The following is a 22,682-nucleotide window of genomic DNA, read 5'->3' as shown; positions in this document are numbered from 1 at the left end:
TGTTTATCTGTTTTATTATTTGTAACTGAAGACTGTACAAGATACCAGACTTTAAAATAATGTAAAAATTGATGTAACAACTGCTATATATTCTATAATATTTAAAAAATAAAAAATTATACACTTTTTATAATTATATATGTATCTAAATAATATAATAATTAAAATAATTTTGAAATTTTCTTTTAAAAGGTAAATTAGTTGCTTAATTTTTTGATACTCTTTAAAACTACATGTATAGAGTTGCAACACCATAGATCGCTGTAACCTATAATATGAAAAAAAAAAATTAACATTAGATAAGAATACATAAAAAAACCACTTTTATGCAGCAACCACATTGTACTGGTTTTTTTTTTATAATTTGATTATAGGATTAAGTTAATAGTTAATAGTTGCTTATAGGATTATATACATTATCAACTGTCAAAAAAGTTGATGTGTTAGATTTTAAAATAAATATTTTATTTAAATAATTAATAAAACTATCTTTTTATCTTAATCTCTATTTTTATTTTTACTAAAAAATTATTGGATAACTACCACAATCATTTGAAGTTTTATAAAACATATCTTTTTTTGGAAATAAGTTAACGTCTTGATATTTTTCTATATTTTGTAGATATAAATTTGTCCAAATAAATCGACTTCTATGTCTGACATCATGCACATGCATTCCTACTAGTGTAGGTCGTGTGTTATTACAAAATCTAAAAATTATTTATTATTATACTAGATAATTTTTAACATTTTATTTAAAATATATACCTAGTTATTATTTTTTGTTCTAAATATGTAATTGATGCACTCGTTTCAAATACCCATATAAGGGAATTTTCATTTTTATGATGTGTGTTTTCAATTATATTTTTTATTCTAATAAAATCAAAAAACTCTTCTAAAACACCATTTTCATCTAAAAAATAAATTGTATTCTATATAATAATTTAAATTCAAAAGTCTATTTACATATTTATTTTTTTTATTTTTAAGACAAAATTGTGTTTATCTTTCATACTAAAATTGTCTACTGTACTTAATAATATATTATAATAACTTTATATACTTAAAAAAAAAAATGTTTTCGAAATTACATAAATTGTAAAACTTAAATAATATAGATATTTTTTCAAAATAATTTAAAAGTAAAATTTAAATAAGTATCCAAGACTGATACAAATGATAAAATCAAAAAATAGTACTTACCAAATTTTTTTAAATCATTTTCATCACTTATATTAGGATAATATTTCATTAGTATATTAAAAGAACTTTTTTTTTCTAATAAATCAGAAGTTGTAATATGCAAATCATCTTGAATGTTACATGTACAGTCTTTGCCATCATTTAAACAATAATTGAATACTTTACATTGCCATTTTAATAACTCTAACACTTTTGATACTAACAACCATTTTCATTTTTAATAAACAATTCTTATACATTTTAATAGAATACTAACAAAAACTTACTTATATCAGAATTATGTTTCAAAACTAAAATACTTATTTCTATAGGATTTATTCTAATTTTATTTTTCTTGATTACTGGGTACAATTCATACACCTGCAATTATAACTTTTAAAATTATTAAATCTTAAAATAAAAATTAATTAAATAAATACATTTTGTAATTGTTCAAAATTTGTTCTTCTGACTAGTCCACTTATAATACTATTTGGATATTCATTACAAGCAAAACAACTCCAAGGACTTTTCCTTAATATTTCTTTTAAACCACCTTGTCCACAATAGATATTCAAACATACTGTACAGTAAGATCTATGAAATAAAATATATTGATGGTACATAATTATGATATGATATATTTTTAATAAGACTCATACCGTATACAAACATCACACAATACTAATTCATCATGCTCTAAAGAAACACACACACAACACACAGGCTATAATAGAAACGTAACTATTATTAGAAACTAATCAAATGTTTAACATTTCTAATATAAAAATTAATATCCATAAATTATTACAGAATTATGAGTAGTTAGCATTTATAAAAATATAATGTCTGATTGAATGAACTGAAATTTAAATTATTTATATATATATGTAACCGTATGTACACCATTGAAAATATTTTATATATTTTAAAGTATTTTAAAGTAAAACACTGGCTTTCGTAATTTTCAATTAAGCTTAAGATATAAAACAAAATCTTTCATTAAACTTAGCCAGTTAGTTAATAAAATTCATAAGTATGCTTAAACCCTAATAATATGAGTTGGACTTCAAACTATTAAATCTATTTAAATTTTTGCGAATTTCTCTAAATTAATCAGATTTAAATATAAGTAAATTACGAAACAATAAAAAATGTTTATTATACATAAGTTTTACATGCTTATTTAATTTAACTTACATTTGAGCTATCACTAGCAATTGGCATCAATAAATCTTTTACTCGTTCCTAAATTTTTGATATAATTTAATACAAAAGTTTATAGGATTAAACTTTTTATAAAATTATAACTTACAAAACAAATTTTACATAATGATCCATGAAATAAAGGATGATTATAAGTCAAATCTTGAGAAGCAATACGACATGATAAACAATAACGATATTCTATTTTAGCTGTAAAATCATCAAAACATTTTAAAAAACTAATATAAATATATATACCTAGTACAATTTTAAATTAACTAATTTTATACTAACTTGAATTAACATGCTCAATTAAAAATATTGTTTTTAATATACTTAAATGCTAATACTATATTTATTAATAATAGGAATAGTAGTATTAGTAATGTTGGTGTGACGACTATTTTATAATAGATAAAAAAACAATTCCATTAATTTCATAATTATAAAAAATACAATGAGTATTACTGATTAAGTAGAAGACAAATTAAGTGATACATTAAGTGCTGTTTATGAACCCAATCCTACCAAATAAATAATTTGACATCAAAAAAAATTATAACATTTTTTTTTCTTATTGTATTTATAAATCCCAATATAAACATTTTTTGCCAAGCTTAGTGTGAAAAATTTCTAGTAAAAAAATACTTGTATAATTTATAAGATTTTTAAACACTATAAAAATGTAGTATAGTGCTAAGTAAATTGAATATAAAACACATTTATTCTATCTCAATAATTAATTTACTTAGCAAGACCTTATATTTACAAATAAACTTCTATTTACAATGGACATGTATTAAAATATTTGAAGTATTAGAATGAATTATTCTAATAATTTAAATTTAGTATTTAGACTTACTTATTATTATTATTATTATTATTAATTTTATTAGCTTTTTTTNAATTTTAGCTTCAATGCAAAGCTGAGAAAGTATTAATTTTATTAGCTTTTTTTTTTGTGTCTGTTATCACTTTTTCTCAGCTCTCACCGAACTACTGATTTCTTTCAATAATACGTCAAAAGATCACAAATTGTATTTAGTCAAAGACATTAACCTCAAAAATTGAAAGAATTGCCTTAATTCCCCGTAAATGGTGGAAATCTCTAAAAGAATTACAAATTTAAAAAACGCTAATTTACGTCATTTTTTCAATTTTTTTTACTAAAACTGCCTTAACTTTTTTAAAAATTATCAAATCAATGTAATTTTTTTTTATAGATCCATGAGATATTTACCTATCATTTTATATATATTTTTATAAATCTGACCCTTTACCTGCCCACAGGGGAGGATTTAAAATGACAACTTTTTCACAAAATTAATTTTTTCAACTTGACTTTTGAAAATGTTCCGAGAAGTCTGACACTTTTATATATATATTAAATTAAAGCTAATGTAATGTACTTTATTATGGAAAAAAAAATTTCGGACTTTATTTTATCTTCACGGTGAAAATGGCTACCAAATGCTATTTTTGTGTGAAAAATTTCGATTTTGTATTTTACATTTTTAACTTTATTATGCTATAACTTTTTGAAAAATGTATGGATCAACATAATTTTTCTATAAGAAATACTATTTTTTAATAATCCCTTTTTCATTCGACATACTTTTTCTTAATCAGGATATTAATAAGGAACTAGCAGTTTATGAAGCTTTTGGAATAATCCACCAATTTTTTTAAAATTAAACACTATCTAAAGATTTGCATCGAAGCCTTTTTTTTTATAGTGATTTTAATCACTGTCAGATATTATTATACTTGATTCAACTATGCCATGTCACCACTGTGCCGCGACCCCCCTGTGCTGGGTTTTTTAAAATATTCTATTTATTTATTTAATATATTTAATTTTTTTTTAAATATTTTTGTATTATTTAATTTAAGGTTTAAATTATATTCAAATCAAATAAAATATATATTTTTTTTTGATTAATATAAAATATATAGGTCTTTACCTCTACAAGGCCAACTTTCAAATAGTATTGAAATGTCATTACACCATAGCAATTTATTTTTATATAAAATTTAAGATCCTTTAAAATTAAATATATATATAATATAAAGAAATAAACACAATACTGGTTTACTAGTATACAAAGGGGATAAAATATGGTCTAAAGCGTTGCTTTCAGCCAATGTTTTCAAAATTACAAAAGTATAATCTGCATATCATGCACAAACTATTGAAACTACACATAAAACAATTTATTAGATTAGTAATGGGTGAACTCTAACTTTTGTTATAGACTGCGTCCCACCAGATTTTAACATCTTTAAGAACTTTTGATCCAGTGATAATTTTGCGTTATTTTTTAAACTTTTTTTTAAAAAATTTTGACAATATTAAAAATATATTTTTTATTATTTAAAATAAATAATAAAAACGGTAGCACAGTGGGGTCGTGGCATAGTGGAGACATTGCATAGTTGGGTTCAGTATAGATTTAATCTGACAGTGATTAAAATCACTATCATAAGAAACGCTTCGATGCAAATCTGTAGATAGTGTTTAATTTTAAAAAATTGATGGATAATTGCAAAAGCAACATCAACTTCTATTAAAATAAAATACAAAACCCANCCACATCAACTTCTATTAAAATAAAAAACAAAACCCATAATTTTCATACAAAAATAGCATATTTTTGAATATGGTAGCCATTTGCGTATAGAAGATAGATCGTCGGGACAAATTTTTTTTTTTCATTTTGTAGTACATAAAATAAGCTTTAATTTTATATATGTTTAAAGGACGCAGTATTTCCGGAACATTTTCAAAAATTAAGTTGAAAAAGTTATTTTTTGTAAAAAAGTTACTATTTTAAATCCTCCCAGTGAGCAGAATAAGTGTTAGATTTTCAAAAAAAATTATATCAAATGAAAGGGAAATATCTAAGGTTTCAATACAAAAAAATATTATTTTTATTTGTTCATTTTTGAAAAAGTTATGGCAGTTTTAAGTACAAAAAACATCCCGATAAAATGTAATTTTTATCGCAAACATTACATTTTTTTTTAAATTTTCGACAGCCATTTGCACATAGAAGATAAGATGTCGGGACAAATTTTTTTTTTTCATTTGATAGTATATAACATAACCTTTGATTTGATATATGTTTAAAGGACGCAGTATTTCCGGAACATTTTCAAAAGTTCAGTTGAAAAAGATCTATGTTTTTTACAATATTTTAAGTTTTGAACGCCCCCTATATAAGGGGAAATTGTCCAATTTTAATAAAAAGTATGTCAAATGAAAGATGTACTTATAATGTATTTAGAAAAAAAAAATTTGTGCTGATATATACATTTTTCAAAAAGTTATAGCATTTTTAAGTTGAAAATTTAAAATCGAAAATCGAAAATTTTAACACAAAAATAGTGTTTTTTTAACTACGGCAGCCGTTTAAATGTAGAAAAAAAAGTGTCGGGACAAATTTTTTTTTTTCATTTTGTAGTACATAAAATAAGCTTTAATTTGATATATGTTTAAAGGACGCAGTCTTTCCGGAACATTTTCAAAAATTAAGTTGAAAAAATTAATTTTTGTAAAAAAGTTGCCATTTTAAATCCCCCCCAATGAGCAGGTTAAGTGATAGATTTTCAAAAAAATGATATCAAATGAAAGGTAAATATCTAAGGTTTTAGTATAAAAAAAAATTATGTTGATTTGTTGATTTTTCAAAAAGTTATGGAAGTTTTAAGAAAAAAAAGTGAAAAAATTTCGAAAATTAGCGATTTTTAAATTTGTAATTTTTTTGGATATTTCCCCCATTTGCGGGGAACGAGGGAATTTTTTTCAATTTTTAAGGGTAATGTCTTCAACTAGATACGATTTGTGATCTTTTGACGTATTTTTGAAAGAAATCGGTCCAGTGAGAGCTGAGAAAAAGTGGCAACAGACATAAAAAAAAAAAAAAAACACATCTTAGTAAAATTAATACCTTCTCCGCTTCGCATCGAAGCTAAAAATATTATTATATTTTAATTTTTTTGATATTTCAAAATACCCATTGTATACCCCTTTACTTACAAAAAATTTTGATGGGTCTATATCAACTTTATATTAAATACTAATTGAGTTACAAGCATTTTAATACAAAGAGAAGGTATGCAGTACGTGTGGGTTCAGCTCTGCTAATGAGTATTTATAACACATTCTATTTTTTAAAATTTCCAAAAAATTAAAAACCAAAATAATTTTTTTATTATTAAAAATAAATAATAAAAAATATATTTTTAACATAATCCAAATTGTAAAAATTAAAGAAAAAGCTTATGAAACTCAAAAAAAAAAAAAAAAATTATATCAGAAATAGTAGAAGGCTAAACTATAGGTTCTACAGCACGTAATGGAGACGAAGATCACAAAAGAGTGTACAAAAATACTTTTCTTGACATTTTTACTATCAGTCAACAAAAAATAATTTATCTTACTAATAAAGAGAAAGTTAGTTTCACCACTTTTAATGATAAACGCAAAAGGAATAAGAATATTATAGTCTATTCATTCAGGACATTTTACAAACGATATCTAATATCGTATAATATCTAATAGCTTAAAGTAAAAACTGCGCGGGTAAACTTAAAAATAGGAAGCTTCTTTCCCTATATATTTGATTAGTTGCTAATGGTACATTTAATACGATTGGGCATAAATTTTAATATCAGGGCATAGTTACTCTATTTTAGATAGAGAATTTGCCAACATTGAAAAACATATGAATAATTTAAATTACACAATGTGGATGATGTAAAATATGTAATAATCAGTCTCAGACTTAACTGGTCGTTTAAAGTCATTGATATGAAATATAAAGCATTTTTAAATTCTGATACTGCTTCAGCTAAATTTGAGGATATATATTAGAAAAGCTTGGAATAAATTTGGTCATTGGTTAAGAGTAACAAATGATAACCTAAGCTTCATATTTTCTAAAAAAAACATTAATATTCTACTTCCATTTCATAAGTGTCAAATTATTAAATGAGAAGTACAGATTGAACATATCACTAACACAGAAAATGTCTTCCAGATTTGGTATCCAAACAATGATGAAAATGAATGGATGAAGAAAATCAGTTGTATTATAAAAGATTTAAAAAATGACTAGACTGTTGAACTTGGATCATTTTGGGTCAACCAAAAATAAAAATAGATACTTTCTGTAAAAATTATAATAAAACAATGATAGGACTGTGTGGACATGGCATAGTTGAAACAAGTATAGATGATATCTGACAGTGATTAATATCATTATCCTAAGAAATGTTATGATGCAAATCTGTAGTGTTCATTTTTAGAAATTGGTGGAATATTCCAAAAGCAAAATTAACTCCTATTTTTTGTTCTACTTTGACTGCCATTTGCACATAGAAAAAAAATTGTTACTTCTCCAACAAACATGTATAAAATTTAAATAGTTTGATGCAATGCTTTTCAAAAAAAAATTTTTTTGTTACTTATAAATAAATACACCGGTCTACAAGGAATTTTCATCAGTGACTACAATATACTTTTCTAGATCAATTTATTGCACAGATTCAAAATACGTAATTAGATATTCTCTATCATCTTTAATTTTTAAAATTAATACTAATTAATAAAAAACGAGTAAGAACAAATAGAAGATATAGGTTAAAATTAAATTTACTAACATATTGTCAGACAAAATCATAAGTAAAACTACATACAAAATATTTCTGAATATCACTATATTAAAGAATAATATAGAATATAACTATACAGAATAGAATTCTCTACTTTTTTAATTCTCAGTTTTCAGTTCAACATCTACTTAAACACCAAGAGTTATGTAGAAATGATTTATTACAACAAAAATAGCGATTTTAATGAAATTTTGTATTTATTTCATACACTTAACATTAATAGTAATTATATAAAAGTTCCTAAAAACATCACATTAATCAAAACAATACAATTTTTTTTTTTCGTAAATGTATCTATTTAATGATATCAATTTCACACTTGTTTAAAGCAAGTTTAATTAAAAAAAGTTTAACATTTTTAAGTTATAAGGTTTCATAAAAATAAACTATAAAAAACTAAAAAAATAGGTGCTTCTCTCTATTTCAACCACCCTTAATTATGTATGTTAGTAAGTATGTGTTTTATATACTCATCAATAGCACCGTTCTTTTACCCACCTTGGTGCACTCCAACTCTTACTCTAAAACCTTCTGTTACTCCTCCCACACTTTTTACCTTGGTACAATAGCCATCATACATATTTTCTATTATATTAATGTACCTTTTTCGAACTCCATTTCTCATTAATGCCCACTTTAAAACCTCTCTCAGTACTTTATCATGCTTTCTCAAAATTTATAAATATTATATCTATAATACACAGCTTTTTTTTCTTTTTCCTACACTTTTCCATTAATTGTCTTACATAAAATAATGGCTCTATTTTTGACTTACCAGACATAAATCGAATTTGGTTTTTTTAACCTTTTCCCAAATTTTCATACTATAACTCATAAGTTCATGCTTCTATATTTTCCACACTCTTGTATGTCTCTTTTACCTTTAAATATGGGCACCACAATACTATTCCTCCATTCATTTGGCATTTCCCCTTCTAATAAGATTTTATTTAAAAGATCTTTTAACCACCTTTAAGGCATAATATGCCAACACCGCCTAATACATTCCATACTTCTACTGGTGGTTTATCTCAACATACTATTTTATTCTTTTTCCGATGCAATACTTTATAAAAAAATTTTTATTTACTTATGAATAAATAAATTAGTCTACATCAGTGGTCGGCAACCGGCTGCCCGTGGGCCGGATGCGGCCCGCGTGGCTATTGAATACGGCCCGCTTTAAATTCTAAATCGACTAATTTAATTGAATATCATTTTGTATAAATATAATTGAACGTTGCGTTTTTGGTACGGGTATTTTATATAACATATTTTATAATGATAGATATACCTTGACAATTACCGATTAGATAATAATATTACCGATAATAAGTACATGTATATTTAACTTATAATCTCAGTTTTCGATTCTTTTCAGTTACGTTGCGTTTTTCGTACGGGTATGTGATGTTTGCATCGTCTGTAGCTTTAAATTTCTATAATACTGCAATTTATATTTTATATTTATAGTGATCGTTTATTTGGCCATTAATTTAAATTTTAAACGAATAATAATAATGCACGTTAATAAACAAAGAAAAATAGATTCTGAATGTCAAGTTTTTAAAAATAAATTAACATTATCCAACAACAAAAATCACATTAAGCATTTTACCAATACATTACATTCATACTTTCATATTATAAATATATTAAAAACTGTAATTTTTATTTTATACATTTTATTATTTTAAGTTTTAGATAGTATTTTTTTGCATAATAAACAATGTAATTATAAATTTTTTTTTTTTATCTGGCCCGCGAACTCTTTTTAATTTGTAAATGTGGCCCGAGAATTAAAAAAGGTTGCCGACCACTGGTCTACATAGAACTTTCATAGGAATCAAAAATATACTTTTCTAAATCAATTTTTCGCAATGTTTTCAAATTTGAAATTAGACTTTTTCCAACACTAACTATTTGATATTATTACTAACTATTAAAAAATGAATATTTACATATATAAAAATAATTAAAAACAAAAAAAAAAAATTGTTTTTAAATTATTAATGATTTTGATTTTCAATATGTTAAAAATAATACTGCAGCCATTTTCACCACGAAAATAATGTAGTTAGAATTTTTTTTTAAATTAAAAATGTATATTGCATAAGTTTTAATTTAAAATATGTATAAAAGTATCAGCATTTCTGAAACACTTTCAAAAATTTAAATTTTTGTAGAAAAGTTATCATTTTAGATCCCCCAATGTGGGCAGGTGAATGGTCAGATTAAAAAAAAAACCCAGCACAGGGGGGTCGCGGCACAGTGGTGACATGGCATAGTTGAATCAAGTATAATAATATCTGACAGTGATTAAAATCACTATAAAAAAAAAGGCTTCGATGCAAATCTTTAGATAGTGTTTAATTTTAAAAAAATTGGTGCATTATTCCAAAAGCTACATGATCTGCTATTTCCTTATTAATATCCTTAATGAAAAAGGGATTTCTAAAAAAATATTATATCTCATAAAAAAATTATGTTGATCCATACATTTTTCAATAAGATATAGCATTATAAATTTAAAAATGTAAAAAATAAAATCGAGAATTTTCACACGAAAATAGCATTTGGTAGCCATTTTCACCACAAAGACAAGTCCAGAGGTCAAATTTTTTTTTTTCATAATAAAAAATATTACATTATCTTTAATTTAAGACATATATAAAAGTGTTAAACTTTCTGGAACATTTTCAAAAGTCAAGTTGAAAAAGTTTTACTTTCTCTATGCATTTTTATGTTTTGAACCCCCCCTGTATTAAGGGAAATGGTCCGATTTAAAAAACAAGTATGTCGAATTAAAGAAGTATATAAATATTATGTCTCATAAAAAAATTGTATTGATACATACATTTTTCAAAGAGTTATAGCGTTATAAAGTTAAAAATATGAAAAAGAATTTTTTTACAAAAATCTTATTTTTTTTATTAACTTCGATGACTGTTTTCACTATGAAAACAAAATAAAGTCCAAAATTTTTTCCATAATAAAGTACATTACATTATCTTTAATTTAATATATATATATAAAAGTGTCAGTATTTCCGGAACACTTTCAAAAGTTAAGTTAAAAAAGTTAATTTTTTGTGAAAAAGTTGTCATTTTAAATCCCCCCTTGTGGGCAGGTTAAGGGTTAAATTTATGAAAAAAATATACCAAATGAAAGGTAATGATATTATGCATCTATATAAAAAAGAATTATATTGATATGTTTATTTTTGAAAAAGTTATGGCACTTTTAAGTAAAAAAANAGGTAATGATATTATGCATCTATATAAAAAAGAATTATATTGATATCTTTATTTTTGAAAAAGTTATGGCAGTTTTAAGTAAAAAAATTTCGAAAATTAGGGATTTTTAAATTTGTAATTATTTTGGAGGTTTCCCTCATTTACGGGGTACGGGGGATTTTTTTTCAATTTTTGAGGGTAATGTCTTTGACTAGATACGATTTGAGATCTTTTGACATATCGTGGAGAGATATTGGTTCGGTGAGAGCCGAGTTGTAAATGCTTAGTCATCAGTCTTTTTTTAAATAATTATTATATTTAATATTTAAATTTCAACAAATTTTACTCTTTATTAAAATATGTCCCACTTATTACCATACTTATTGTTTTTATCTTATCATATTACATACCATAATAAATGAGTATTTATCCTATAAAATTTTTTAAATAAATGAAGTAAAAGATATTTTTTACTTACAACTGTGTTGAATTTTAGTGTTCTTTTTATTGCGTCTTGGGTGAATAAAATTGTTTTCAAGATTTTTTTCAATTGTCAATTTAATATTTTTACCATTTAAACATCTAATTTTATCTATTATGTCTCTTGGAATAAAATATTCTTCACCTCTTCTAAACTTACCTGCATTCAAAATAAATTTGAATTAATATCTTAAAAAATAATAATTTTGATAAACAATTAATGTTGTGTCGCTAGAAAAATTTGAAGTAAATAAAATCAAATTCCAATACTTAGATAATAAATACTATCAATATAGACTTAGGATTACTAAAATAATTTTTTTAATTTAATTTTAATTATTTAAAATATATTCCAGGAAAAAAATTCTTTTTAAGTTTTAATGATTAATACAAATATAACATAAAATTTAACTGTATAATGTTATTCATAATATTTAACTTCAATAAGAAATAAAAAAAATATTAGATCAACAAAAAACATTTTAATATGATAATGAAAACACATATTTTGTAGAAAATCACACATGTCAATTTAGAAGTCAAAATTAATTATTACAGTAAAATAAAATTAATGAAAAATAGAAATTTTTTTATTGTAACACTTAAAATATATATTTAAATAACTAGTATTATAGAAAATATAATATAGTCTAGAAATGGTAGTTGTAAGATCTTCTTAATAAAAACCTAATAAAAGGGAAAATGTCTAGACTTATTTTTTTATATAACTGGAAAAATTTGTATTCGTACATAAGTGTTCAATAGAGTTAAAAACATTCAGCTCGAAATATTCATTTCACTTTTATGATTTTTTCAAGTCTTACTGAATAATATTTTACTACTCGTGAAATATTTTAAACCAACACCCTACATATAATCACTAAAATAAAATAATTTAGGAATACAAACCCTTGTTACCTTAGAGTGAATCAGTAATATTCAATATTTAATTTAACTTTCATTACTAAACATTCTAAATTTTTTTTTTTTATAAAATTTACAATAAAAAAGGATATTAATCTATAATATTTTACAGCTATCTAATTTCAATACCTATCTTGTCTTTTGTTATCTCTTCAAAATGATTATTAGCCCAAGGTAACAAGGTATTACATTTTTCAAATAAATATGATGGTACCTCTACTCCAAATCTTATTAACAAAATCTGAAACAATAAAACAAATAAAATTTTTAAAAGTAATTTATATTTCAAAATTTTAATTGTTAAATAGAAATAATACTTTCACAGCATCCTCAATGCCTCTTCCACGTTGACCTGTTGCAAAACTTGAATACTTTTTAAATTCCAAACAAAAATCAAATATTAAATCATTTTTTAACTGAAAATATATATTTATAGTAAATTCTTTATAATTAATACCATAATTTGGTTGTGAAGTTGAGTTAATAAGATTCTTACATGAGAAAATGTATTGTGATTAAACCACCAGACCCAAGAATAACTTTCCTTTTCTTCAAAAATCAAGTCTAATTTTTTGGTAGATATAATCATAGCTAAAAAAATATTTATTGATTGATCCATAAAGAAATTTTTACTAAAATTTACCTATTAAATCCTAATTAAGATTACAGTTAATTACAATTTTACAATTAACTCAAAAATAATATTATAATGTATTTAAAAAGAATTATTAAGAACAACATTTCAATCCAACCTACACTAAAAACTTGATAGTACTTTATAATTCATTGTATAGATAAAAAACAATAATTATAAAAAACTTTTACTTTTAAAGGTACCATTCTTGTTTTTCTAAAAATAGAAATTAAGTTATTCATTATGAAATTAAATAATGTTGAGGTATTTGTTAAATCTTTTTAATTGTATATTTAAGGTGATTAAAATTTGTTTATTTATGTTATACAATTGCATAAAGATACATGTTCAAAAAAAATTATTTATTAATTTCAATTTTGATTGGCAAATTAACTAATAACAAGATATTAAAAAGAAAAAAAAATAATTATTTAGGACATATGTTCTTTTGCCACTGAATTTATTAACAATTATCAAATTACAAGATATTTTTCAATAAAACTTAAAATAAGAGATTCTTAATATTTATTTTTTAATAATAAATTTAATAAATAAAATATAAGAGAAGATTGTAAGTAGATTACAATTTAAATACTGTAAAAACTTTCAGTTTAATTTATTCATTTTTTAGTTACTAGAGGAAGCAATAAATTATAATTCATTGTTAGAGATAAATTAATTATAATGTACCAGCCCATGCATCTTCTTTTCGAGTTAATTTTCCCCAAACTATAAGTCCATGATCATGGTCTAGATCTATCTTCATTATGACACCAAAAAATATTCAAATATTCTCCAATAATTTCTGTAATTTAAAAGTAATTAATAACTTAACTGAAAGAGGTTCAGTTACAAATCTTTTATGTACATTAATTACATTAACGAACATTTTACAAGAATAATATCAAAATTTTAAATGAATATCGTTTGTTGAATTTTACTGGCTAAGTAATAAATATAATATTACTAGTGAATATAATATAGTGAAATAATATATTATTATTATATTACTAAGAAACAAAATAATTATATGAAGTTAATATCAAGTAAAAGTAATTATTACTTAAAAATCTAAATAAGTTTGAATTAAGTAATTTGAAATAGCTTGTTGAGGACAGCACGGCTATTTCGCATGACTAATAAATTAATGGTTAAGGCTACAAGCTATATAAAGACGCGTAATTTTCATTATAAGTTCCGAATCATTTAAAAATCATGGAAGTAAAAAAGACACTTCTAAGCATAGACAATGTCACAAAATGGCGTCATTATACGCTTTGTTTTATATTGAAAAACTACTAAAGCCTAATTTTAAACAAAATTATTAAGATGTTTTTCTATTCTACAAATATATGCCCATATAAAAATACACATAATTTATTTAACTTTGAGAAGTCTAAGTCCCGAAATTCACTCTAGATCGCGCCTATGTCAAATTAAAACCAAATAATTTAATATACTTTCTTACAAAAAAATAAAACTATATTTTGGTAAAAAATATCAAGTATATCTTTTTTATTTCTTCTTGACGATTTTAGTTCAAGAAGGTAGCACGGACACACATGCAATTCCCCAAAATCCCTAACTTTCATTAATAGTTGTGTTCAGTGACAGTTTCGGTTGAGAATAAATGAGTAAAAACCCTTTAACAAAAAAATAGAATATATTTAAATTAATTGTATACTAGATGAGGAAATAAGGACGACTGATATGTGCATCGATGATGTGGGAGATCGTGTCAAGTGGTAATTTAAGATAAGAGTTTATTTTAATAGTTTAAGACAAATAACTAGGATAGAAAAGAAAAAGAAAAAGGAGAAAAATGAAGAATTACATAGTAAATTAATAAACATTGTAAACCCAAATTACAAAACACAATTTACATTTATTGAAAACATCTTATTATAAAAAAAACATTGAAAAATTTGACAATGCTGGTAAAATTATTTAACGATATCCGATTTAAAATTTTGTTTTTTTATTAAAAGAGCTCAACGATTTTATCTTATAAAAATTATTCACGAAGATAAGAATACTTTTTTTAGCACACCATAAGCGTTTAAAAATTTATCAAAAAACGGGTGGCCTCTTACCGGAATCAATGATCTAACTGTATGAATACCCTTAAAGGCTTAACGCTCCGTAAGGAACCGGGTCTGGGGCAAAGCACCAGGCAAGCAAAACATAATAAAGATTAAATATAAATTCATAATAATATTTGCTAAAATTAAGACTCATGGATAATGAGTTATTATAAAAACGGTTTTCTTAAAATATGTTATAACGATCACTATTTTTCGAATAATAGCGCTATAAATAATTTTAATACAGCAATATAAGAATATCAAACAAAACTTATCTTTTTAATTTGTAATAATCCTGCGTCCTTTAAGTTATATTACATTTAATTCATTATTTGTCCTAAATATAAATAGCATTTTTTAGAATTAATACCCTATAATTGTCAAAAACTTTTATTTTCAAAGGATTATCCTTTTTTTCCCATAATTATAATCGACCCATTCAAATTGTTTGTAAGAAAAGGCCTAAAAAATTACTAATTTAAAATAAAAAATACTTTTTATTATTACTAAAAACAAAGAATAAAAATACAATTTAACATAGTCTAAAAATTCATAAATTATTTAAAAAAAAGTATAGCGACATATCAATTGATCAATATTATAATAAGAGAAGTCATCAAAACATTAACAATTTGTTATTAGAAAATTAAACTTAAAGATATGACTGGTGGCTATCACTAGTCACTTCCTGATTGTACTATTCCTCTCGGCATGATGTAAAAAAGAAAATAACTTCCGCAATACTGGTCCAAAAATTGTTATCGACCAGTAATTTTCTTAAATACATTATCTATTGAATAAGCTAGTAAATTATGTACGTTGCCATTCGAAAAAATTAAGTTGACACCCTAATAAGTTACAAGGAATGATTCTAAAGAATAATTTATAGTTAATAAATCAAAAAATATATGTAACTCAAAATCCCCCAAACATTTATTTAATTTATTAATGGTCAGTATTTTTAGAATATAATGTCGGCTATGTTTCTCATTTAGGCAATTTAGTCCGCACATTGATTAACAGTTGGCGAATTTCAATTCACAACCCTAAAAATAATTTTTAGAATTGTCTCTGTACAATTAAATGTCCTTTTTTTTAAGTCTTTCAATAAACTCGAATGTAAAAATAAATTTAAAAAGGTTTTTATTTCATGTTCGAAGTTTTAATTTTAGATTATAGTCTATAGATTACTTATACACGCCAGAAGTTTTGCATAAATGTCTTTAATACAATTATAATACATTATTTCCGATATATTTGAAAAGACCTATTTATTTAGATTTAAATATATAAAATTAATCTAAAATAGAAAATCTATTTAAAATTCAATTTACGTAATTTAAAATGTCTTTTTATGATTACAATATCATCTGTACTGTTTTTATCATTTTTCAATTATTTATCAGAATATGACATTTCTCGAAGATCATGACCAATTATCGTTGTTAGTATACAAAAGGTTTATCTTTAACATCAATAGTGGAACGTAACAGCTATTTAAGTAAAATTAAAAATTTGTGTGTCAAGAAAGTTTCCTTCAGTTGATAAAGTGATAAATTAGAAATTTCTTTTTGTTTTTATTCATATTATTGAACTTAAATTTCGTATCAATAAAAGTTTGGTTTTTAAACATCATTACTCTAATTGACGACTTATTATATTTTACTGTTAGTAAATTTTTACTATGTAGATTATTTCTTTGGCTAATTACTCACATGTTTTTCATGAAAGGAAATCGCATAGAAGAGTTAATTTCAAACAACTAATGAAGTTTTTTATCGTATATGGTGAATGATAGTTGTAAATATCATAATAGTTTGATATTGTAAACCCTCTTGAAATGAATATTGAAGATTTTTTTATGTTCTGTAGAATGGAACTTGTAATATATGTGTAAATAGATATTAGTATCCATGTCCAATTTTATGGATTTATGTTACTTTTAGTTTGCTAAAACTGCAGAATAAAATAAGTTTGATTTCTGAAACTTTTTACTGCACTATATATAAAATGAAACTTAATCTAATTTGTTATTAGTCTTAAAGTAATAAATATTTTTGAATTTACATGTTTTAAAATTTTCTATGAGCAGTTTTCAATCAATAAATTTGTCTTATTTATTTCTAATATAACTCAATAAGTTGTATAAAAATAGTATTGAAATTTTTGATATGAATTTTCATTTTTGACTTAGGTAATGTCGCCTCCAACTATAAGATCTTCTCAAGGAACTACTGGAAGTCAAACTCAAGGACCACAGTATGCAAAAGTATTTGTGCAGCGAGATTATTCAGATGGTACTGCTGTAAAATTCTTAACCAATTTTCCTCAAGAACTAGAAAACAAAGTAAATGTTATTGTAAATAAGTTATTATTTACTATAATTAATTATTAATAATTGTAGATTGAAAAATCTGTTTTCGAGTACACTATTAATCAATTGAATACATATTTTGCTGAGGCAGAAAAAGCATCATGTAAAACCTACTGTGAAGGCTGTTTTGCTTGTTTTACAGTCTATACAATGTTTTTTTGTGTTGATACTCATTATGAAAAAGTAAATTTGTTTAAATTATGACTTTGTTTTTTGTATAATTAGTTTCATATGTATATTTATGTACTTTATTTAGTGTTTACGAAAAGTAAACAAATTTATAGTTGAACAAAATGAAATGATATATTTACCAAGGGGTTTACTACTTACCAATCCAGTAGAAAGAGGATTAAGAATTGTATCCTTTATATATACATATTCAATCTAGTTAAGGCTTAAGTTTAAATTTAATATAAAAATCACAATTTGGTTACTTTAATTCTTATAGAATAATGCCTTATTTAATATGTTATTAGGCAGTATGGACAATATAAGTCTTTAGATCTACATATACCAGGCAAGGATATAGAAATTTTTTTTTATAGGGGGATATATCTATTTTTCTTAAAATATGAGAATTTTTTAAAAAATGACTTAAAATTTTGGGGAAAGTATTTCTTTTACTTCCCCCTTTGCATTTCCACATCTTATATTTGTAAAAATTGATATAATATCCATTCATATTTTCAATTTTCCATTTTGAAAAAGTTTTAATATAGTATTGCTAAATTATTTCAAACTGCAATTATAAAAATAAAATACTAACTTATTCATAGTTTTAGATTTTAAAGATTTATTATTCACTTATTTGGAAAAATATTATAGTATTTTAAGCCTTAAATTATTATTCTAATGATTTTCATGAAAACTGATGGTTGATATGATGCTATTAGCTTAAAAACTATAAGTTTCCATCCCTTGTTCATAACTGACAAAATGAATTCATTTCAATTTTTTTCTTTTATTTTAAAAAAAAAAAATTCTTCTTTGCCTTTGATTTAAACAATTAATTTATTTATTTTTAATTCATTCTTTTTAAAATATTCCAATAAAAAAAATTTTTATCAAGGTTTTATCAGATTTTTTTACAGAAAGTTTTTTTTGGTGTTATTAGTAAATTTTGTTTTTCATTGCAGCATCTGATATTCACTGTATTAAGTAAATTATATTGATGCATGAATAACACTGATAAAGATATATATATTATTATATATATATTAATATATATATATATATTGCTTTCCCTTCAGTGACTTCACCAGAAAAGGTTATAACCTTACCTAAAATGAATAGCGATTTTTGAATTTTTATTTGTGTATGAATTAATTTTTTATTGATTTAAAATCTGTAGTTTGTTTTTTGAGATATTAGATTTTATTTCTCATTTAAGTTTTTTATGTACTATTATTTTAAGGAATTAAAAAAATTAGTCTTTACTAATTGATGAATGGCAATTTATAAAAACAGCAATTTATTAAAGATAATTATTTATAGGAGTAAAAAGAATTAAAAGGAAAAAATTTCCTAATTGTTATAAGCATTTCGGTTAACAAATTTTTAATAATTCTGTATAAATTTGTTGGTGCTTATCATTTTATGAACTTTAAAGATAGTTATTCAACTACTATTTTCCAATAATGTAATTTATGAGATATGCTGAGATACATGTTTTATTGAAATAAGAAAAAAATTCTAATTAGTTTTAAAATATACTTAAATAATAAATATGTTGATTTTTAAATCATCAGAATATTAATTAGTATATATATTGATAAAACTGTTAAACGAATAATCTATATAATTTATCTTAAATTTTAAGTACTGTTTAGGACATGTAACATGCATTCAAATCAACATTATATTAAAAAGTAAATGTAAACTAAAATATATCCTTTCAATTGTTACTTGTGACAAAAAATATTTTTCCTTAATTGCTACTTTTTCAGATAGAAATAACTTTGTTGGATCAGCCTGTTGTGGCGCGAGCATGACTTACATTATCCGTCTCGACGGAAGAATTCTTTATGTAAAAGCAAACTTTTATAAGTTGTGAGATGTTATGCAAATGTAGCATTGAAAACTAGCATTTTATCATAAAATTTTAATGATTATAATGCATTCCAGCAGAGAAGATTTTTGTGTTGTAGTGCTAAGTTAGTTATAGCTTTATTACTATTTGTTTTATATGTAAGTCTTTAAAGACTAAATATTGCAAACTAAACATTGCATTTATTTGATTTTTATTTTGTATTATTGAAGTTTCTTTTTTAGATAATAAAATATTAATCTAACAACAAAATATTGTATTCATTATCAAAATATTAATTTTCAATTTTTATTTCACTTTATCTCATTATATACAAAATATTGAAATTACTGGTAACAAAATAAAATTATTGTTTGAAATTTATTGAATAACCGCCAGTATTTGGATCTTGGTTGACCTGAAAGTTTTGAGTTGATAGTCCAAATGGTTTTAAAACCATATTTCCTAATTCTTTTAATTTACCCATCATTTCTGTTTTAAGCGTTTCATTCCTTATGTTAATTTTGTCTTGTAATACCTAAAATGGTAAATATCTTAACTAACAGATCAAATTCAATACAATTAAAACTTACAGTAATGTTATAAGCAGCATCACCATAAAACTTATCAACTTCTATAATTTTTTTTAAATCTTCTAATGCTTCATCTAGTTTTTCATTTCTTTCATACAGTTTAGATCTTCTAAGATATGCTCTTAAATAATTAGGATCTAATTCTATTGATTTAGTGCAATCTTGAATGGCGCTTTCAATATTCTATTGAACAATATTAGTTACATTATTAATATATTTTTATCAAATTATTGATTTCAAGATTTTAACATACTATGGTAGATTTAGCAGCAGCTCGATTGGAAAATAATATAGCTCTGTTGTTTTGAAATGTTAGAGGACAAATTCTTAAAGCTTCTGTATATAATTTACATGCTTCATCATTTTCTTCATTCTTAAATTTAATATTACCTTCATTTTTCAAGTTAAGAGCTTTCTGCAATAATTCCTAAATATACCAATATATTTAATTTAAATTTTGTGATGATTTAAAACTTTATTTATACAAACCCGCTTCTCGTTATCATTAAGATTTTCATCTCTTTTTCTTAATACCTCATCATCAATAAAATCAAAATCCCTTATTTCACTTTCTGTAGTAGATTCTTCGTTTAAAGATTTCGTCTCATCCTGTGAAATTAGATTTTCATCTACCATTATAGCAGAATTTTTAAGATCTTTAGTAAGTTCTTCTATAACTTCTTCATTAGATGGAATATGGTTTTTACTTTCTGACGACATTAGAACTATAGATCTCAAATATTACAATTACAAAGAAACAACAATTAGCACATTTCTGCTAATATACAAGAAGAATACATCAATACAACTTACCAATTTAGCAATAAGGAAGTAAAAACCGATTAAATTTACAAAATATTTTATTCACAAATTCAGCTTCGAGTGAAAAAAAGGAAATTTTACATAGAGTTAACGATTTCTGAGACACTATTAATCGATTGTGCTTAAATTTATTGGTTACTGAAATAGCGATGCTAATGAGAAATGTTAATGTAGTATTGTAAAATTTGATTAGAAATTGGTTAGTATTATCAATTGTAATTCTAAGTGATTATGTAGAAATATAAGCTAAATATATCAGTGAAGTGATAAGAGCTAGCAGTCCATGATAGAAATATACTGTTTGTTAACCTGATATTTTTGATTTAATTAAATTAATTAATTGTATTTTTTAATTTTAAGTTGTAGCTATTATATTCATGAATAATAAAATATCTATGATTATATAAATATAACAACGCTCTATAATAAGAAAATCATTGAATTTTAAATAATATTAGCCACAAATGATCAATTATAATTATATAAAATAATTTAATATTAACACTAATAATAAAATGGGTAATATATTGCCTTCAATATGCTACATTGAAAATAATTAATTAAATTATTTTCTTCTTATAGAGCGTTGTTATTTTTATCTAGATGCAGAATTTTAATATAATCATAGATATTTTTATCTGAATATCCACAGCTTAAAATAAAATTTTTTTTATATTGTATAAATCACCACATTATTTTTATTAAATTAAGCAGGCTGCTTAATTATTATAGGCTGCTAGAGTTAACACAGTATATTGATCAATGCTACTGTACATAAAATTTTTTATTTAATGACTTGGTTCAGCTAAATTGACACAAAAATCTTAGTAAAGCATGAAAAATATTTTGTTTGTTACGAAAACTAAACCAAATTTAACCGGTCATAAATTAAATAATCATAATTTCAGTGAAAACCTTTTAAAGTAAAAGCTATTGTTTAATTAACATTTTTAATTAAGTCAATTTTTCTAATTGAATTAAAGCTGTTTTTACCGCTTGTAATAGAAATTGGACAGTATACTAGTCACTAGGTCAATTAGAAGAACTAGAAATATCCAAGGCTTACAATACATACGATTTCAGTAAATGTTAATTAGTGGGACAACTACAAGCGGTGTGAGAGAGATAGAGTGTTATAATTTCAACTAATTTTGATAACCGTTTCTCAAAATAAAAAAAATACTAAAATTCAACATCCAAAAAATTATATGAACAAAAAATATTCATTAATGACTAAAATTCGAAAATCGTTTTTTATATAATTAAAATTTAAATACTCGTTATACTAGTAAGTGTTTATAAAATATTTTTAAATCAGGGAAAACATTTTTAATTCTATAGAACACAATATTTTAGGTCCTGGGGTATCTAAAAGTTTAATAATTTGATTAAGTTCCCTCCCTCAAATTCAAAAAAGTATGAGTTCTGTAAAATAATATTTT

General features: G+C 23.3%; 3 protein-coding genes across 15 annotated transcripts; 1 reads left to right on the top strand and 2 right to left on the bottom strand.

Annotated features, from left to right (window-relative positions):
- Positions 1 to 78: 78 nt before the first annotated feature.
- LOC126901611 (DNA (cytosine-5)-methyltransferase 3B-like) lies at positions 79 to 14,641 on the bottom strand. 6 transcript variants are annotated; one of them, XM_050678215.1, is made up of 15 exons: positions 14,210 to 14,641; positions 14,032 to 14,146; positions 13,165 to 13,298; positions 13,025 to 13,078; positions 12,837 to 12,948; positions 11,782 to 11,943; positions 2,501 to 2,601; positions 2,386 to 2,433; positions 1,848 to 1,912; positions 1,626 to 1,782; positions 1,473 to 1,566; positions 1,207 to 1,404; positions 769 to 916; positions 544 to 710; positions 79 to 268 (listed from the first exon to the last, which is right to left on the bottom strand). In XM_050678215.1, exons 2-15 carry the CDS (start codon positions 14,105 to 14,107, stop codon positions 198 to 200), a joined length of 1,587 nt encoding a protein of 528 aa, XP_050534172.1. In that variant the 5' UTR covers positions 14,108 to 14,146; positions 14,210 to 14,641; the 3' UTR covers positions 79 to 197. The 6 variants fall into 6 exon arrangements, with proteins under 6 accessions (XP_050534172.1, XP_050534170.1, XP_050534168.1 ...); XM_050678213.1 differs by having other exon boundaries at positions 13,025 to 13,123; positions 13,204 to 13,298; positions 14,405 to 14,639; XM_050678211.1 differs by having other exon boundaries at positions 13,025 to 13,123; positions 13,204 to 13,298; positions 14,210 to 14,493.
- A 2,120-nt stretch (positions 14,642 to 16,761) lies between these two features.
- On the top strand, positions 16,762 to 20,029 carry LOC126901641 (golgin subfamily A member 7). Of its 6 annotated transcripts, none has more exons than XM_050678274.1 (6): positions 16,876 to 17,092; positions 17,157 to 17,212; positions 17,620 to 17,772; positions 17,830 to 17,982; positions 18,056 to 18,157; positions 19,746 to 20,029. In XM_050678274.1, the coding sequence occupies exons 2-6, from the start codon at positions 17,210 to 17,212 to the stop codon at positions 19,788 to 19,790; spliced, it is 456 nt and encodes a 151-aa protein (XP_050534231.1). In that variant the 5' UTR covers positions 16,876 to 17,092; positions 17,157 to 17,209; the 3' UTR covers positions 19,791 to 20,029. The 6 variants fall into 6 exon arrangements, with proteins under 6 accessions (XP_050534234.1, XP_050534231.1, XP_050534229.1 ...); XM_050678272.1 differs by having other exon boundaries at positions 17,157 to 17,225; XM_050678277.1 differs by lacking the exons at positions 16,876 to 17,092; positions 17,157 to 17,212 and adding an exon at positions 16,762 to 16,869.
- A 69-nt stretch (positions 20,030 to 20,098) lies between these two features.
- On the bottom strand, positions 20,099 to 21,436 carry LOC126901631 (tetratricopeptide repeat protein 1). Of its 3 annotated transcripts, none has more exons than XM_050678257.1 (5): positions 21,232 to 21,436; positions 20,908 to 21,151; positions 20,672 to 20,845; positions 20,419 to 20,601; positions 20,099 to 20,363 (listed from the first exon to the last, which is right to left on the bottom strand). In XM_050678257.1, the coding sequence occupies exons 2-5, from the start codon at positions 21,136 to 21,138 to the stop codon at positions 20,193 to 20,195; spliced, it is 759 nt and encodes a 252-aa protein (XP_050534214.1). In that variant the 5' UTR covers positions 21,139 to 21,151; positions 21,232 to 21,436; the 3' UTR covers positions 20,099 to 20,192. The 3 variants fall into 3 exon arrangements, with proteins under 3 accessions (XP_050534214.1, XP_050534215.1, XP_050534216.1); XM_050678258.1 differs by having other exon boundaries at positions 20,908 to 21,143; XM_050678259.1 differs by having other exon boundaries at positions 20,908 to 21,128.
- Between the last annotated feature and the right edge of the window lie 1,246 nt (positions 21,437 to 22,682).

The sequence above is a fragment of the Daktulosphaira vitifoliae genome, unplaced genomic scaffold (assembly GCF_025091365.1).
Source record: "Daktulosphaira vitifoliae isolate Bord-2020 unplaced genomic scaffold, ASM2509136v1 Scaffold_3, whole genome shotgun sequence".
NCBI lineage: Eukaryota > Metazoa > Arthropoda > Insecta > Hemiptera > Phylloxeridae > Daktulosphaira > Daktulosphaira vitifoliae.
Note: the sequence above shows the minus strand (reverse complement) of the source record. Positions and strands in the feature narration are given on the sequence as shown.

Coding starts and splice junctions, on each gene's coding strand:
- LOC126901641 (XM_050678272.1), top strand. Junction 17,983..18,055: donor TTGATACTCATTATGAAAAA/GTAAATTTGTTT, acceptor TACTTTATTTAG/TGTTTACGAAAAGTAAACAA. Junction 18,158..19,745: donor TAGAAAGAGGATTAAGAATT/GTATCCTTTATA, acceptor CTACTTTTTCAG/ATAGAAATAACTTTGTTGGA.
- LOC126901631 (XM_050678257.1), bottom strand. CDS start 21,138: ATGTCGTCAGAAAGTAAAAACCATATTCCATCTAATGAAGAAGTTATA. Junction 20,602..20,671: donor CTGCTGCTAAATCTACCATA/GTATGTTAAAAT, acceptor ATTGTTCAATAG/AATATTGAAAGCGCCATTCA. Junction 20,364..20,418: donor ATGCTGCTTATAACATTACT/GTAAGTTTTAAT, acceptor TTACCATTTTAG/GTATTACAAGACAAAATTAA.
- LOC126901611 (XM_050678213.1), bottom strand. CDS start 14,107: ATGAAGATAGATCTAGACCATGATCATGGACTTATAGTTTGGGGAAAA. Junction 13,299..14,031: donor AAAAGAAGATGCATGGGCTG/GTACATTATAAT, acceptor ATATTTTTTTAG/CTATGATTATATCTACCAAA. Junction 1,913..2,385: donor TTGCTAGTGATAGCTCAAAT/GTAAGTTAAATT, acceptor TTTCTATTATAG/CCTGTGTGTTGTGTGTGTGT.